General features: G+C 55.1%; 1 protein-coding gene across 2 annotated transcripts in view; it reads right to left on the bottom strand.

The window, feature by feature from the left end:
- KCNK5 (potassium two pore domain channel subfamily K member 5) overlaps nucleotides 1-14,382 on the bottom strand; it is a 36,314-nt gene that overhangs the window by 4,369 nt on the left and 17,563 nt on the right. For both annotated transcript variants that reach the window (XM_006202039.4, XM_072945078.1), the window contains exons 2-4: nucleotides 1,912-2,023; nucleotides 740-906; nucleotides 286-454 (exon numbers count right to left, since the gene is read on the bottom strand). In XM_006202039.4, coding sequence (XP_006202101.1) covers nucleotides 286-454; nucleotides 740-906; nucleotides 1,912-2,023 — 448 coding nt within the window. The remainder of the gene's footprint in view (nucleotides 1-285; nucleotides 455-739; nucleotides 907-1,911; nucleotides 2,024-14,382) is intronic.

The raw sequence follows: 14,382 nt of genomic DNA, 5'->3' as shown, positions 1-14,382 counted from the left end.
TAAGCACTAAGCTCGGGAGACAGGAGAAGAGAGGAAGAGAGCGTATACCAAACATGAAGGAGGAGGAGGAAAAAGCCAAGTTCCAAGAAAGGAAAATAGACAACTTCTGCAATTGCTCTGTGCCTTGGCTTCCTCTTACAACTGGCAGGGCTGGGTAAGGACCCTGCTGGGTGGAGTCCCAGAATCCTGAATGCCTAGCAGGGCCCCCAGTGAAGGTCAGCTGACCTAAAACAGCAGGAGAAGCAGAGGAAGAGAGGGTGGGCAGAGGCAAGGCGCAGGACTCACCGGCCACAAAGTCGCCAAAGCCGATGGTGGAGATGGTGATGAAGGAGTAGTAGAGGCCCTCGATGTAGTTCCACTCCTCCGTTACCATGAACACGAAGGGTGGGATCACCAGGTGGACCAGCACGCCCCACAAGATGAAGATGGCCGTGCACGTGATCTGCGCCTTGCGCTGCAGGGGTGGGTGGGGAGACCAATCAGACGGCGGGGGAGACCAGGGAAACCCAGCAGAGGCACCCAGAGGGAAGGCTGGCCGGGCACCGAGACTGGGAGGAGGCTCAATGCCCAGGGAGTGAGCGATGTTCCCAGCCTCGCCCAGGAGGGCAGGGCGCTCTGAAACAGGCTGCCCTCTCGCCCTCTGTTCTGACACCTCTGTCCAATTCCTGGATTCCTCCCACCCTCCCATTACCTGCCAGGGTTCCCCCTCCCTGCCCAGCACCTGTGCTTAGAGACATACCAGGCTCACGCCTCTCTTGGTGAGGAACTGGCCCAGCCGCTTGGCACGTCCCCCGAAGAACTTGCCCAAGGCACTGATCCATGTCAGACAGAGCGGCACCCCAAAGAGCCCATAGAAGACACAGAAGAGGCGCCCAGCGGGGGTCTTGGGGGCCACGTTGCCATACCCTGAGGAGAAGAAGTGTGAGGCCAACAGGCCACGGCAGGGGTGATGGACCCAGACTTGGAGTGGCCCCTGCCTCACCACACACACGCACACGCACACAGACACCCAGCTTGAGAAGAGCCCATTCTCTGAGATCATTTGACATTGATCTAGTATCAACACAATAAATGAAATTTCCCTTGACCGCAGTATGATCATGATCATTAGTAGCAATTATGATGGTGTGGGCTATGTCCTCTATCAGACTGGGAGCTCCCTGAAGTGGACTAAGCCTCCACCGTTAGCAAGTTCTCCATGAGTCCACATGGAACCACTGTGCAATTTAGAATGCCAAGTCAATGCTTGCTAAGTCCTAACTGATCTTGTGAGATGCTTACTTTGGGGATTGTGGCCTCTGGGAGCCCAGCTGCCATACTGTGAGGTGCCCAAGCCACTGTGTTTCCATCCCCAGCTAAGCTCCCAGCCAACTGCCAGCATCAACTGTCAAACATAGAAGAGGCCATCCTGGACGTCCAGCCAACTGGGCTTTTGGATGCCCACAACCCCAGCCACCCTGATGGCCACATTAGAGACCTTAAACAAGAACCAGCTGGCTGAACCCAGTCAACCCACACAGTGGCGAATGACTGTAAGTTGTGTTTTCAGCCCCTACCTTCTGGGGTGGTTAGTTATGCGGCCATAGGTAACCAGAATACAGACACCTAGATTGGTGAGCAAGCATTGGCTGGGTTTGTGCAGTGAGCAGCCTGTTCAGCTACCTGCACGGCTCTGGCTGTCAAGCTGTGTTGTTTCTACTCCAAGAGCCCAGGTCAGGACTTCTGGAACAGCCTCCCAAGGATGGCCAGTTACCAAGGACTTACTAAATCCCCAAGGAAGTGTCAAAAGGACAGAGTGCAACTGGCCTGATTTTCATCTCAGCAAGGCCATGTGACCAGAGCCGGACTCTTACAAGGTTCTGGGGAGCTAGGGCATGGAAGTGGGTGTGCTGAAGGTCCCAGAAGACTTACCGATGGTGGTGATGACCGTGGCTGCAAAAATCATGGCATTGGGCCAGTTCCAGTTGTTGAAGGTCTGGTTCCCTGTGATGGCCACGCCCTGTCCTGCAGCATCAGATACTATCTAAAAGGAGACACAGTGAAGGTCAGACTTACAGATGCTTTCTAACCGGCAGCACCTTATGAGCCTCCTCATAAACATTCTTATTTAATCGTTACAATAACAAGGCTGCAGTTACTGTCTCTGATGTATAGGCGATGAAACATTTTATAGAGGATCAGAGGGATTAACTGATTGGCCTGAGGTCACACAGCTGATAAGAATATGAACCCTGGCAACCTGGCTCCAAAGTCCCTTCTCTTACTGAGCCAGTGCTTCTCAAACTTACTAGAATCGCCTGGAGAGCTTATTAAATACAGCCTGCTGCCCACCCCAACCCCTCCAGAATTTGATTCAGTAGGTCTGGGAAGGATCAGAGAATGTGCATTTCTAATGAGTTTCCAGGTGACACTGATGTTACGGTCCAGGGACCACACTTTGAGAACCGCTGCACTAGACTATTCTGCCTTTGAAAGAAGGCAGATGTGAAGGCACACACCCAGGAGGACCTCCATAGAGAAGTGTTCTACTGCACGGTCGGTGTAGAAGGGACCCCCACATGCCTTTCACTCTCAGCCAGGATGCCTGCTAAGGTCAGCTCAGTGAGCTCTTGGATCTGCCGTCCCAGGGCAGGCACATCAGCTGGACTCCTTGCTCCCATGCCTGGGACTCTATCCTCTCCCTCTACAGGCTCCCCCTTCCCTCCCTTCTCTGGCACTCTTTCTCTCTGCCCTGGGCTGAGCAACTTCACGCCTGGGCCAGGACAGATCATCAGAAGGTGGTGTGTACTTCTCAGAGTGACTCAAAACCGTGCTGTTGGTCCCCACAGAGCTCCCAGCAACTGTGGGCAGCAGGTGAGAGGTCACCAAGGCGGCCCTGGGGAGGCCTTCCTTATCTGTTCCAGGAACACTTGACAGCTGCCAAACCTGTTTGCACCTGGCCAGACCCTGCCTCTACCCTATCCTTTGGTGCTGCCTCTGTTCAACCCACCCACTAACGGCAGGGCCCAGACCTCAGAAGAAGGCTCCCAAAGAGGGACCAGAAGGGACTCTAAATCGGGGGTCCCCCTGCCCCCAAGGAGAGCCCAGGATGGGCCATCCAGCCCAGAAACCAGGAACTCGGCCAAATTCCCTCTAAATCTCAAGCCTAGGCCCAAGGAAAGAGTGATGGATGGAAGCAGGAGGGAGAAGGAAAAAACAGTTCTGAACTCCTTGTGGCCTGACTGAAGTTTGGTGGGAAAAGAGGGAAGGGGGGTTGCTGTGAAGGAATGTGCAGTTCGCAGCGGCAGCAGCAGGCCCGTGTAAACGGATCTGCAGACTCGACTGTCAAGAATTTTCCATGATGACATGCTCCTCTGACAGGCCGTCAGACCACACGGCTCACTGCCCTGCCTCCACCTGCCCTCAGAGCGCGGCCGTCGAGCTGGCCAAAGCACCAGGACGTTCAGCTACGAAGAGGCCTACAGGTCTGCTGCTGAAGGTCCACCCCCAAGGTTTTCTACAACATGAAATTTATGTTCAAAGGAGGAGAATGAAAAGTCCCAGGGCCCCGGGTGTTAATGTTAAACAGATGGCAGGGAAAGCAGGCCTGCTCAGCTCCCTTTGGCCTCCGCCTTTGTTATTTCGGACATCCATCTTCGAGGGGAAAAGGGTAGAGAAGGGTCGTCAGGGTGTGTGGCCCCAGACAGAGGAATGATATGACCAGGGCACCACCCTGATCGTCCCTGTGGAATCTCGGGGAACAGAAAGATGTTGGAAGGCAGGTTGCCCTCCTTCTCCTACAAAGGGAGCTCAAACCTGAACTCTTGCTGACTCCCCTTTGGAGACAGCAGAACGTCTGGCTCATCCCAAAAGGAAGTGGAGGGCACTGGAAGCTACTAGCACAGGTTCACCAGAGAGAGTCATGCTCAGCGAAGTGCATCTCCCCCTCCAAAGAGGCTGCAAAGCCTTGAAGTTTGGTGGAATGCAGTCAATCTGGATAGCAGCAAGGAGGCCGAGCAGATGGGCTTAAAGATATTCACATGACCAGACAGAGAAACGCTGGGTGGAGCTTGGTCTGCAGAAAGACAAATAAACAACCCCAAGAAGTACTGGTCATTATCTGCCTGGCCTGAGGTCTCCGTTATCATGCCACAGCCTAGGCCTCGTTTTAATGGATGCAGATGGATGACCAATCTGATCTGCAGAGGACTTAAAATTGGGACAAGGCTGGGATGGGGCGATAGCAAACACACTGCAATGGCAGTTTGGGACTCATTTGGACTGGAAAAATGGGCCCAAACTAACCAGATATGGCTAAGGTCTTTTACATTTTTCATGTCTTACACTTTGGGTCAGAAGAGATCGACCAGTACAGGGTCAAAGGGGAAGTCCTTGGGTTTCAGCTGACCACAAAACGACAAACATTAGGGTTGCTGCCGAAAGAAAAGTAAATACAATCTCAGTGTCAAAACCTTATCTGTTCAGGGCCGGGAGGCAAGGAGCTCATTGTCCTCTGCAGGTCGGCACACATGAGGCAGTGTGTTCACTCTGGGTGTCGGCTTCGTGATATTTAACCAGTGGGCCAAGATCCAAGAGGGGACCGGCTGGCTTTTTTGGTATCAAGCTACCTCTGAATGGACTGCCCTTGGCAGGCATCTGTTCCCGATAATGCAGAGTGTTTAGGCCCAAGGTGAACAGCACTCATCAGGGCTGTGGAAGGTGAGAGAACAGGGGTTCTCAACTAGGGTGGCAGCTCCCTCCGGAAGTGTTTTGAAATGCTCTCCTGATGGGGAGCCTCATAGTGCCGGGCACTGTTCCAGGCACCAGGGATAGAGCAGTGAAGTGACGAAATCCCTGTCCTCCCACACATCGCCTCTGGTGGTTGATGGCGGTGCCTCTGGCATTAAGTGGGCGGGACCAGAGAGGCGAAATGCCCTGTACTTCACAGGGCAGCCCCATCCGCCATGCCGCACTGCTCCCACCGACACACACTGGCTTGCCAAGGGCAATCTGTGACTTGTCGTGCACTGTCCTCTTGATCTCCATCATCTCTCTGTGGTCACGCAGAGAGAGGCAGGCGAAGGGGGCATTCTGAAGAGCCCCAAGCCCCCCAGACCAGAAGCACCACTTGCCCTGACAGCAGTCCAGTGGCTGTAGTCGCGTCCAGTCGGGTCAGGAGACTGAGGCTGAGAGGTTAAGTAGGAGAACTGGGTTGGGTTCTAGACTGTTCCTTGCAAGTCAGCACAGTTCTCCACCTCCCTCCCTCCACTGCTTTCCTTGCCCCGGATGCCCCCAGGACCCTTCTCACTACCTATGGGTCCCAAACAGCTGGCCTGGGAATCGGCTTGGCTCCATCCCAGTGCTGGGGAGAGATGCAGGATTTCAGGGCCGCTGTAAGTCAGACATTTCTTGCCAGGGCTTTTGCACGTATCTTCTAACTGGCTCTTCCTGCGATGCTGGCAGAAGTCACTTGACAGATGAAGAAAGCAAGGCTTGGGGAGCAGAGGTCTGCAAGTGAATGAACTTGGGCTGCCTGCTCCCTGCTCCCACCCCATGTAGCTTGTGGCCCTGGTTAGGACGCCGCATGGATTATGGTCAGGTGCAGGGTCCCGCCAGTCGAGAAGGTCTTCCAGAATAGAGGGGTAATCCAGGACTGAGGTCACCGTGGGTGAGGGGAACAGTCATGGAGAACCATTAGACACAGCATCCTGTCTTCCCCCGGGGGTTAGGGAAACAGCTTTCTCAGGAGGAGGTGGCCCTGTTCACTCACAGGGTTCTTTACCTTGGCTCCCCAATTCACACATGACAGTATTTTCACTTTCCACACAACCCTGGAGAGTGATGGGAGAGGGGGATCCCACACACTGCCCGGCTCTTGTTTGGGGATGGAACAGAGCTCCCCGCCTTTCACTCTCATAAAAAAGCAGCTGTGATTCACTGAGGGCTTACTATGCACCAGATGTGCTGAGCACTTTATATGCCTTCAGCTCATTTAATGCTGGGAAGACACCATAATTTTTTCCACTTTGCAAACAAGGATTTAAGGCTGGAAGGTTAAGTAAGTAGCTATCGGTCAGGACATTAAGTGAGGAAGCCAGGAGCGGAGCCCGGGCCCATCTGGGTCCTGGCAGCTATTACCCTACCGCCGCCCCACACAGGCCACAGGAAGGAGGCCAGTTCACACCTCCACCCCCTTGCGCCAGCTAGAAACACAGTGCCCTAAAACCAGTCCATCCACTAGGACTCGAGCCCTCCAGGAGGCAACATTCATGCCCCTGCCTTGGCTTCAGGGGCTGCCCTGACCAGAGCGCCTCATCCCCTGGGGACCCGGGGTTTCCTGTGCAGAGATAGCTGCCAGGCCTCCCCTCCCTGAAGGTTCATCCCACCCAGTGGGCTGTTCCAGAGAGGGCACATCCAGGACCTGGTGCCCACCTGCAGACACGGGCAGTGGGGCTGAGGTCCAGCCTTTTCCTTCATCAGGTTGGGTGGGGCAAACCAGTCAGGGTGGTGGCCTTGCCTGGGGACTGCAGCTGAGTGGCACGCACAGGGCCACTCCCTGCCCTGCCTCCAGCTCCTGGGTCAGACCTCACACTTGGATCACAGAGCCCCTTCTTGCTACGTAGGATGCGGCCTCAAGGATGCTCTGGGATGCCAGTCTTCACTGGACCCCTGGTGTTAGGGACATTCCTCACCATCCCGGCTGCATCCACCCCTTACACATCCCACCTCTGCTCACTTGGTCCCTCTGGTCTTGAAGGGAAACGAGGCCAATCGTGGAGTGTGCACGGTGCGAGGCAGCCTAGGAAAAACCTTTATCCTTCCTCACCTGACCTTCCCAGCCACCTTGACAGTGGGTGGGGCATGGTTTATTACTCCTCATGTCATAGCTGGTGACAGCTCATATTTGGATTGGAGCTGATATTTGAGCATTTATTTTACAACAGGCACTCGTCAGAGCATTTAAATCGCTCAGCTTGTTGAGTCTTTACAACCTTGTAGTGTAGGTTCTATTAGCCCATTTACAGCTGAGGAAAATGAGGCACAGAGACTCATGAAGTAAACTGCTCGGCAGTGAACCCAGGTAGTCTGGCTCTTAACCCCTGTGCTGTCCATAGTTGGGGAGAGGTGGGCGCTGCAGGGTGGGCTTCTCAGCTACAGGAGTGAAGTCAGGTCTCTAGAACACAACTTCCCAGGCAAATGCAAGAAAAAGATCTGCAGGAATGCAGACTGCCCGAGAAGGTAAGTTCCACAAGGGCTGGACGTTTATCTGCGGCATTCCCAGAGCCTAGATCACTGCCTGGCACATAGTAGGTGCTCAAAAAACATTTGTCACATAAGTGAGTAAATGAACTTGAATGAATGAGGGAATACTCTGACCTCGACTGACTCACCTTCTCACGTCCTTCCTTCAAGACCTTCCCGGCATTATTCTGCAGGTGGGTTTAACTTAAATTCATCAGCAACAAGGGGCGAGCCTTTATCCAGCAAGAGGGTGGGAGGCAGAGTCAGACCCCAGCAAGAGTGGAGCTGGCAAGGTCAGGGGATGGATGCAGGGCTGCTGGAACCACCAGCATCCTACTGGTATGGAGAGGGAGGGGGTGGTCCACCAGGCTGAGATGAACAGAGGGCAGGGGGCTGAAAGTCCTGGGGGTTAGGGGCTGGAAAGGGGCGAGGTGAGGGAGGAAGGTGAAAGCCCCCTCGTCCAAGAGTGAGTGGCAGTGGGGCTGGAAGAGTCCCTGGGGTGACTGGAGGGGCTGTCCTTCCTGCAGGAAGGGGGGGCCTGTCCCCTCTGGTCCTCTCCTAGGGGCCAGTGGATGTTCAGAGAGCAGGAAAAGGAATATGAAGAGGAGCGGCAGGGCTCTCTCTCAAACCAAACTGGTCCCTCTTCCAGGTGGAGGCTCATGGAAATGTGGGGCTGACCTGGGTGAGACTTGCGGGGGATCCTCTCTCAATTGCTGGTATCGAGTCTCTGGATAAATAGCCTATCAGCTTCAGTTTCTCCATCTGCCAAAAATAACCCCTACTCCAAACACATGAAGAGTACCTAGGATGCTGTAAACACTGAATAAATGTACCTACAACCAGTGTTATGACTGCTTTGTGTGTGTCCTTCAGGAAACCAGACCCAGCAGCAATCTGAGACCCTGGGGGAAATCACTTGTCCCCAGAGGTAAATCAAAGGGCAGAGGGTTTACTGCTCTGCACCCGGAGGACAGGCTGGGTGAGGACAGGGACTCTGTCCCGGGGCTTCCTCACCTCTTCCCACCTGTTCCTATTCTAACAAGGACAACTCCTTCTCAGTCTGAACCATCAGGTCTGCTCCCTCAGGGCATGGGGGTGACTTCTCCACACGGAGAGGACCAAAAAAATTCACGGGGGGTACAGGGGAACTGGGGCTCAGCAGGCAGGAGTTCCCGGGCCCCAAAAGTTGGAGTCAGGGGGCCTGGGGGTCGGGGTGTGTGTTAAGGCTCTCTCTGAGGCAGCAGAGGACAGGGAAACAGGCACACCCAGGACGTGGCACTCCATCCCTCAGAAGGCCTATCTCCCCTGATCTCTGCCTGCCAGAGGCTCCCAGCCACCCTGGCAGGTTTTCCACAGAGCCACGCAAAGCAGGATGCCACACACTGGTCCCCTCACTGTGCTGGCCAGTGAGGCTGAGGCCTGGCATGGTAGCGTCTCTGAACTCCAGTCCTAAAGCCCTGGCCACGCTGCCCCCAGCTTCCCACAATGCAGTCCAGGCCCACCCGCCCTTGGTCTCCGGGCTGGGCTCTCCCCGTGTGTCTAGTCGGTCTATGTTTACCTAGTCTCTAAGAAAGAACCCGCTCAGGGCAGGGGGCCCAGGGTGGGGTCAAGGCCCCACGGGGAGTTAGAGGGGTGGTTCTGACCAGAACAGACAGAAGTGGAGATTAGTAACATACCACAGGCACTTCTCAAGCATATACACTTAGAGTTGGGGCGTGTTTAGACCCATCTTTTTCAAATTCTTTAACACCACGAGCTGATGAACAGATAAAGAGGGGAGGGGAGGACCCCAGATCCCAGGTACCGGGGCTCCCTGCAGCGGTTTGACGGGGGAAGCAGGGAGCCCGGGGGCTAGTGGCTGGCCCTCCCCCTGGTCGTCTTTGGGGAACTGTTGGCAGATCCAAATTTATCTTGGAGAGAAGGCAAGCACCTGTCACCTCTCTATTCCCAAGACAAATTAGAGGACAGAGGCGATTGGCCAAGCCCTCAGTCATCTTCACTACCTCTCACTCTCCCTCTCAGGCTGACTCAGCTTCTCAAACCTTCCTTAATTGGGGGTGGGGAAGGGAAGTTGGGATTGTTTTCAGATTGAGGAAACTGAGGCTCAGAGACCTCAGAAACCACCTAGCCCCTGAGGCAGGGGCTCTCAGTCCCAGTTGCCCAGTGGAACCACCCTGAGTTTAAATAAATACGCTGCCTGTGCCCCACTCACAGGTGTTCCGTGCAGGTGAGCTGAGCGCCGCGCAGTTAACAAGCTCCTTAACAAGGTCCGCAGGTGATTCAGCCACCCACTGCCCAGTGTGGGCGTTGGGCTCGGCCTTCCAGCTCCCCATCCGCCCAGGAGGGAGGATGCACCGGCAAGGAGAAGGCATCCTCGGTATTCCCCCGCCCCCTCCCCGCAGCCCAGGTAACCAGGTGTGGCTTGGAGGGCAGGCCCAGTTTATGAGCCGGCACTGGCAAGGGCCCAATGGTACCACCCTGACACCTGTGCCAGCTGCAGCCCGGCTCACCCGGGCCCCGTCTCTCCCAGGCAGGGAGCAGGTGTCTGCGGGGCAGGTGCAGGGACCAGAGGGGCAGGGCCTCACCGCGTCTCAGCTAAGACCAGACCTCTCGGCTCTTGCCATATGGACTTTGTTAACCTGTTTTGCTTATCTGCATTTTCAGATAGGCGCCAGTGCCTACCCGGATATTTATAATGTTTTTAGAAGAAAGACGGACAAATTGTTGGAGACCTGGTTGGTATGCTAGGATGTCAATGTAGGGACTGAAGACCTGGGTTCAGCTCAGCTCGGCCAATTTGCTAAGACTCTCCAGGAACCCCTGCCCCCCTGCCCACTTGCCTTCTCTGTAAAATGAGGAGGTTGGCCCATGACTACGGGGCTCCTGCCTGGGCAGGTGACACTTCTCTACAATTCACATTTCCCTCTGCCCAGACCATGCTTCTGGGCCCAGTTCAGCACCTCCCAAGTTCCTGGGGAATCCACAGCACATTCGAGAAAATGTATTTTCATTCTCAGGACTCAGCTCACTGGCCAACCAGCTCCAGCTCCTCCTGAGTCCCCAGCAAGCCAGGCTACCTGAGTGTAAATGCAGACCCTTGCAGTGTCGGTCACACCTAGATTAAACCCCCAACCCCAGAAACACACGCACCCTCATCAGGCAAGGTGGAAAGTGGTATCCCATCCCCACCGCCAACACACACGTCAGGGGTCACTACACCACTGCTGCTTAACCTGGGCTGCACATGCAGATCATCTGGGGCGGCTGGAGGAAATCATCATGCCTGGGTCCTACCCCCAGGGATTCAGACAGAAATGGCCTGGGGTGTGGACTGAGAACTAAGATGCTTTTAAGCTGCCCCAGGTGACTAATACCGTGTACAGCCAATTTCAAAACCACTTTCCTAGATCCAAACCGCCCTCCCTTCTGGTCATGGGGAAAGTCTAGCCCAGCCCAGCCACTGGAGCCAGCACGGCAGCCGTGGACACGACTGTCCTCCCGTCCACCCTTGGGCTTCCCCTTGCAGGCCCTCCTGGGCCATCTCTCAGCAGTCTTTGCAGAGCTCAGAGGCACTGCGAGGTCTCACGCTCATGGGGAAAGCCCGTGCCAGAGGTGAGCGCCTTTTCAGCAGAAACCTCTGGGTTTCCGACTTTCTCAGGCCCGGGAGCCCTGTCTGCACTCAGGAGGGACAATGAAAACAAGGCAGGTGACCCTGCCCCCATTGTTCTCAGCTGGGACGGTAACATCCCCCCAACCCCCGGGGCAGCGGGAGTCCCTCCCATGAGAGCTGAGGCCAGGGCAGCGCCCTGCAGGGACTGACTGACCTGGGAGGGCTGCGGGTTTGGCTAAAGCAAACAGAGAAGGGCTGGTGGGGTCTGAGCTCAGGATGGGATGTCAGTTCTCAGGCACCTGGAGGGCTGAACCCATGAGTTAGACTGGAAATCCCTCTGTGTGCAGATGCAGGGGATGTCAAGGGCCCTACAGCGCTGCTGCCTGAGAGCTGGCCCCGGGGAGCAGGCTAGAGACCCTTCCCCAGCAAACACACACAAAATTCACCCCCTGCCTCATCTTCTGAAGGACTTGGGACAGGTAGAACGTCCAGTGAGGCTAAAATGACAAGAGGGCCACCCTTCAACCACCTGCAATTTCTCTACCCTCAATTCACAGCCACTGCCCTGCTCTGGGATGGCTGCGGCCCGGCCCACAGCCCTGTGCTGGTATCTCTTTCCTGTCTGGGATGCTCGGCCTGGGGCCTGGAATCATGAGCTGCCCCCAGAATCCAGGTCCTGGAGTGTCTCACATCTTTCTGATTTGACTGATGCCAAGAGACATCTCCCAACTAGGGAGTCAACAACTCAAGGGCAGGAAAGTCATCAGCCTGGATCCCCACGAACATGCCAGGTGTGCATGTTCCCCACAGGGGGTGGGTCACTAGGGAGTGAGAGGTCCCTACAGAGGATTCGCCTCCCGGTTTTTCCTTTCCAGGCAAGCCAGCAAACCTCTCTGGGCCCCCTTCAACTCCTCTGTAACAAGGCTAAGGATGACAGAGTCAGCCTCTCCCTCCTCCCTGCCAAAACCTCATCCATAGGCACCTCTCATACCTACAACTCCTCTGGCCCTAATCTCATTTGACACCCTGTAGGCAAGGCAGGTAAAATGGATATTATTATTGCCATTTTGTAGATGAGGAAGCTGATCAGAGAGGGCTAGTGATACGGTAGAGTCACACAGCAAGCTGATGACAAAGCACAGAGAAGAATTAGCCAGACTCACAGTTGAGGGCTCTTTTCACCAAACAGACCATTCATCCCCCCTCCAGGGACCTTGCTAAGAAATGCCAACTGAAGTGGAGCAGGGAGGGTGACAGCAGACAGGCAGACACGGGTGAGGTGATGCAGGCTATAAACAGGTGTGCAGTCATACCCATGGATCCAATCTTGAGATTATTTAGGATTTAGAATGAGCATGTGCTTGTAAACCCTGCCAACCCCCCTCCCCTGGAGAAGCCTTAGGTTTACCCCAACCTGGCAGTGGCGTGGAAGGAGCAAACATGGGAAGTCACCAGCCCCTCAAGATTTCTACAAACAGCCCTCAAGCAGGCCACAAAGGAGGCCGCCTGCTGACTTGTCATCTCTCCATCCCAGCTGATGACCTGGGCGAGATCTGGTTCATCAGCAGCTCAGCGGCCCCACGCTGCACCAGCTTGCTTTCTGTCCTCCAGAGCCCTCGTCCACACATTAGCCTGGACAACAAACCTGGGATGGCTAATCCACTGCAAAATCACAAACGTCAAGTTTGGGACCCTCCTTGGACAGCACAGGGGAAGAGGGGAAAAGGCCCTGGCTTTGGAGCTCTCACAGGGGAGTTCAACTCCTGGCTCCACCATCCACCAGCAGGTCACCTGGGACATGTCCTCTCACCTCTCTGAGCTTCACTTTCTGTCTCTGCAAAGTGGAAGGTACCAAGACTTTCTCGGGTTGGGGTGCAGATTACGTGAAACGACGCACGGCTCAGTGCTGTGCGAACAGGGTGTACACTGGGCGGAAAAGTGAACTGGGAAGAAGAGCAGGAAGAGGAGGCCACCTCTGTTCTGAAGGTTTGTGCTGGAGGCACAGGGCCTCCAGGGCTGTGGACACAGAACTGGCTAGTTGTCACCAGCAAGATCAGGGCTTGGGACAGTGCTTACCACCCTGTGACATGCCATTAGGTATCTGTTATCTGGCTGACTACTTACCTCCCCCAGACTAGGAGCTCTCAAGGCAGAGATTTCACTCATCCCTCATCCCCAGCACAGAACCTGACACTAGCAGGTACTCAGTATTTGCCAAATGAAGAACCAAGTCTCTGAGATGTATGCCGTCTACAACCATGCCTTCTAGGGCACGAAGGTGGGCACTGGTGTTACATTTAATGTGGGTTCTGGCTGGACAAGGTGGGCAGTCCTGGCAGGTGCCGGCAGCCTGGCTTGATGGCTTTGTGTTTCTCTGCCCCAATGTCTTTTATTCACCTCACACCACCCATCTGTCTGCAAGGCCAGAGCCCCTAGAGGTCCTAGACATGGTGAGTCAGCTGCATGGCAGACTTTGGAACCATCACAGTTCTGGAGGAAGGAGGCAGGTGAGTGGCGAGGGGTGGGGGCCCAGGAGGGATGTCAGGGTCGAGGGCCACAGGTCCTCCTGGGCATGCCCCTGCTTTGCAGCTCCTCCAGCAGTGGGAAGGAAGAATGCTCTGTTCCACGAAGTTCTCTTGAGCCCTCGGGGCTGCCACAGCTCTGTTCCTCCAGACACAGCTGCCTGCCCTGGGCTCCCTTGCTGGGATCCTGAGGACAAGGCTTCCCTCAACCGACACCCCTAGGCTCCCCACCTATGGGACGAAACCTGCCCCTGACTGTGCCACATTCATCCCTCCCAGGTACACCTGTGCGCTTGAGAGAAGGTTGTGGCCGATATCCTCACCTCACCCTGCAGAGGACTTGCACCCCAGACCACCAGCAAACTCTCCCCACCCAGGGGCCCCAAGAAAGTGGCCTCTTCATCTGCTCCTTCCTCCTTTCCCGCTTCCTTCACCTGTGGCTGGCAGCTCCGGGTAATAAGTAACTGCCCATCCTTGAAGGCTAGGGTTCCAATGATAAGGGATTATTAAGCCTACTCATTTATTATAATTTGTTTAAGATGACCAGATGGTTAAATTGTAAACCTCTTCACTAATGAAAAAAAAAAAAACCCTAAAAACAAACCCAGAAGGGTACTAGGTGGTGGTAATTCTCCTGCACGAGGGGGTGGCAGCTGAGTCTCTCCACTCCCTGCCTGTTTATTACAACCCACCTCATTCCCACTCAAACGTGGCCCCGCTGCCTCCAAGTGTGATCTGACCCCCATCTCTCTACAAAGCCCCCTGCAGGGTCCTCCTGAGGGCCAACCACCTGTCACAAAACCCTTCCTTATTGTCTGACTCTAACCTAAATCCCTCCGGCTACAGTCCAAGCCCATTTCCTTTGGTTCAGTCTCCAGCTGGGGACGGACAACAGCTGGTCTCCATCGCCTCTGGAATAAATTGTACAAGAAACCACCAGTGAACTGGCCTGGGCATTTTGGGATGGATGGTACTTTTTGCAGAGTGGGGAGCCTTCTGCCTCTATGGCCCTCAATCCCAGATCAAATC

Source organism: Vicugna pacos, chromosome 20 (assembly GCF_048564905.1).
Source record: "Vicugna pacos chromosome 20, VicPac4, whole genome shotgun sequence".
NCBI lineage: Eukaryota > Metazoa > Chordata > Mammalia > Artiodactyla > Camelidae > Vicugna > Vicugna pacos.
This window is presented reverse-complemented; position numbering and strand designations above follow the sequence as displayed.